Source organism: Phyllostomus hastatus, unplaced genomic scaffold, assembly GCF_019186645.2.
Source record: "Phyllostomus hastatus isolate PE091 unplaced genomic scaffold, TTU_PhHast_1.1 phas_scaffold_93, whole genome shotgun sequence".
Taxonomy (NCBI): Eukaryota; Metazoa; Chordata; class Mammalia; order Chiroptera; family Phyllostomidae; genus Phyllostomus; species Phyllostomus hastatus.
In genome coordinates, this window is record NW_025334042.1 from 23143445 (window position 1) to 23146423 (window position 2979).

At 56.6% G+C, this 2979-nt stretch overlaps 1 protein-coding gene across 1 annotated transcript; it reads right to left on the minus strand.

Moving 5' to 3' along the window:
• On the minus strand, positions 1-2692 carry CCDC184 (coiled-coil domain containing 184). Its single transcript, XM_045829536.1, has one exon. It carries the CDS (start codon positions 2690-2692, stop codon positions 2105-2107), a length of 588 nt encoding a protein of 195 aa, XP_045685492.1. The 3' UTR covers positions 1-2104.
• Between the last annotated feature and the right edge of the window lie 287 nt (positions 2693-2979).

The window sequence follows — 2979 nt, forward strand, 5'->3', positions numbered from 1 at the left end:
AACCTTCTCTAGGTCATTTTGTTTTCCCAGAGGAGTCAGTCATCACCATTCCCCCACCCACCCTATTCCAAGAGAACTACATATAAGACAACTAACATTTGCACAAGACTTCCCAGGAGCCTTAGATATTTTTCTCCCCCAAAACTTTTTGTCCCCATTTTACACAATGCAGAATCTAAATCTCAAGCATTCATCAGTGCTGGAACTGAGATTCAAGCCCAGATCCGGGACTCCAGAGCTCTCTCCACAGCAACCAGCAGCAAGCTCACACACACACACACCACCCCCCAGCTTATTCTTCTTCCAGATTTTCTGGGGCAGCCTTGGGAAATCTCTGAAGCCCAAGGGAGCTGAGGAGAGCTGATGTCAGTCTAAGCTCCCCGGAGTAAGACATTATCCACTGGAGGCTGAGGCAGTCATTGCAGTTTCCTTTGTGATGTGTCGCTCGGCTGGGGCTCTCGGAGATCCCCAGCAATGCCTCACAAACAATACCCCCTCCTGAACCCTCCCGTGAAACAGGTGTCAGGCCATTTCAGGACTTGGGTTTAGAAATCATCTCTTGGGCGGGGGTCAGGTGCTTCACTGAAAAGAAGTCTCTTGCACATCTGGAGTTCTGGCTATTAAAAAACCCTTGTTAGTTTGGGAGTCTCAACACATACCCTGTCCTTTCCCAGTCCAGCTGGGAGTCAAGGTCCAGGGTGGAAGGGAAAGCAGAAGCGTAGGCAATGCCTGTTCTGACTAGGGCAGGTATGGTCATCTCCTTGGAACCAGAAGCAAGGAGAGAGGAGGGAAGACGTGGTCCCTGCAGTTCCCACTGAGCCCTGGTCCATGCAGTGAGCCGAGAAGCCCAACCCTGACATCCCCCTAGTACCAGCAGGCAAGAAGGGGAGATGATGCCTCTTTATTAAGGTTAACACCAAGAAAAGCATTGAGAAGGAATACACAGAGGAGGAGGAAGGGCACACAAAGTCACCACTTGAGGAGGTGGGAGGCACATCAGTTAAGAACCTCAGGACAGTCACATGCTGCATGCCCTGACTGTGGGGGGAAAGAGGGAAGGAGAGGGGTAAGTGCCATGGTAGCCTGGGGCTCACAGAAGGGTCTGAAGCCCCCTGAACCTAAAACCAGAGCCACACGCCCTGCCCCTCAGGGCTCACACACTACTACACAAGTGGACACACGTAACACACACAAGACATGGAAGCCAGACCGAGAGGCAGTGGGCAGGGACATATCGAAAGGAAAAGGAACTGAAGTTAAGCGGGTGTAGCCAGGAGAGAGACAGTTTTTGGATGCGGCCCCCAAGAGCCCCTCAAATGTCCCCTAAATCTGGGCTGTTGCTGAGAACCCCCAAGTCTCTGCCTGTGGACTGGGCTCTTTGTTCTCTAAGTCCCAGTGAGTGGAAAAAGCAATTCCAGATGTAGTCAGTGACAAGGCAGGATCCGCTCTGCATGCAAAATCCTAGAGGTTGAGCTATTTGTCTTCATGCACATTCACAGCCAGCTCCTCCTAGCCCAGGAGCCCTGGGAACCCCATTCTCCCAGATTCCTAGGGCTGCAGTTCCCTCCTCAAGCCTCCTTTACCAATCAGCAGCCGCGAAGATCTGTGTGAGGGGAGAGGCTTCTGCAGAGCGCCGAATATCTTGGATTTCAGCAGAAGGGGAAATTTTCTGTTGCCAGAACAGAATGCCCCAATTCCTTAATTTCTAGGTAAATCGTTAGAGACTATTTGCCATAGTCCTAGCTAAGTCCTTTTTCAGAATAGAAAAAGCAGAGTTTTATTTACACAATTCAGGGGTTCTCCTGTTGGCTGAGGAGGGGGAAAGGGCAGGGTAGGGGATGGATAGGAGTCCAGAGATGGGCGCTTCCTCTCCCGGAACCTCACCTTTCCGCAGTTTGCTACGTCTCGCTTGGTTAGGCAGAAAGAATTCTCGATGCTCCCAAAGTCCTTCACCCTAGAAATCCTTCCTCAAGGAGTCTCTCTCTGCCTGACCCCCAGAGCAGCGGTCGGAGGGAAGCGTGCTGCACCGCGCCGTTCAGTCCACTCACGTCATGCACTCGGAAACCCAAAGCCAGCTCGGGAAAGTAGTGCCCCTCGGTGCCCCTCACAGGGAGGCCTCGCCCTCCAGCTGCAGCAGGGTAATGTCGGGCAGATCGAGGGGCTCCACAAGTGGCCCGTCCCCCCCAAGGAGACCGGCACAGGGGCTCTCTGAGCCCTCACAGTGACTAGTGGGTGTGGAGGAGCGGGGCATTTCCTTCTCTTCTTCATCGTCGTCGTCCTCGTCCTCAGGATCGCGACCCAGTAAAGCGCTGTCCTCGATTCCAGGCGAAGGGGTCTCGGGCTCTTTGGGGGCGCCCGGGAAGCTACCCTTGCCGCGGACCACGCCCAGGCCGCCCTGGCGGGGCGCCGTGGTCATAATCTGGCACATGGAGACAATGGCTCGCTGGTTGGCGCACACGTCGTCTGAGAGCACCTGGATGTGCGAGGCCTGTTCGTCCAGGGCCCCCCGCATGGCCCTCACGTCCTCAAACAGGGCCTGCAGCTGGGCCTTCAGGTGCTCCATTAGTTCCTTCATGCCGCCGTTGTACTCGCCGGAGATCACGTCCCCAACGGCCGGCACGGTGGACACCTCCAGAGGTGCCGGCATGTCGCCGCCGTCCTTGGTCATGATCTCCAGCAGACCGTCCTCCATTGAATGGCAGAAGCGGGCGGTGGCCGCTGTGGGTCCGACCCAGCCCGACTCCTGGAATGGAGGAGGGGGGAGGGGGAGAGGTCCCCGGAGCGACAGGGAGGAGCTGAGGTTAGAGGAGGCTTCCGAGAGGGGCGGGGAGCCGACGTGAGGAGAGGAACCTCGGCGGAGGGAGCAGCAGGATCCGGGGAGGCTCGGAAGAGCCTGCGGGACGAGGACCCGAGCGGAGTCCCAGGGCCGACGTCTCTCCCGCTCACCCCGGGGCGAGGGCGCCCTGCTCTGCCTCGCCT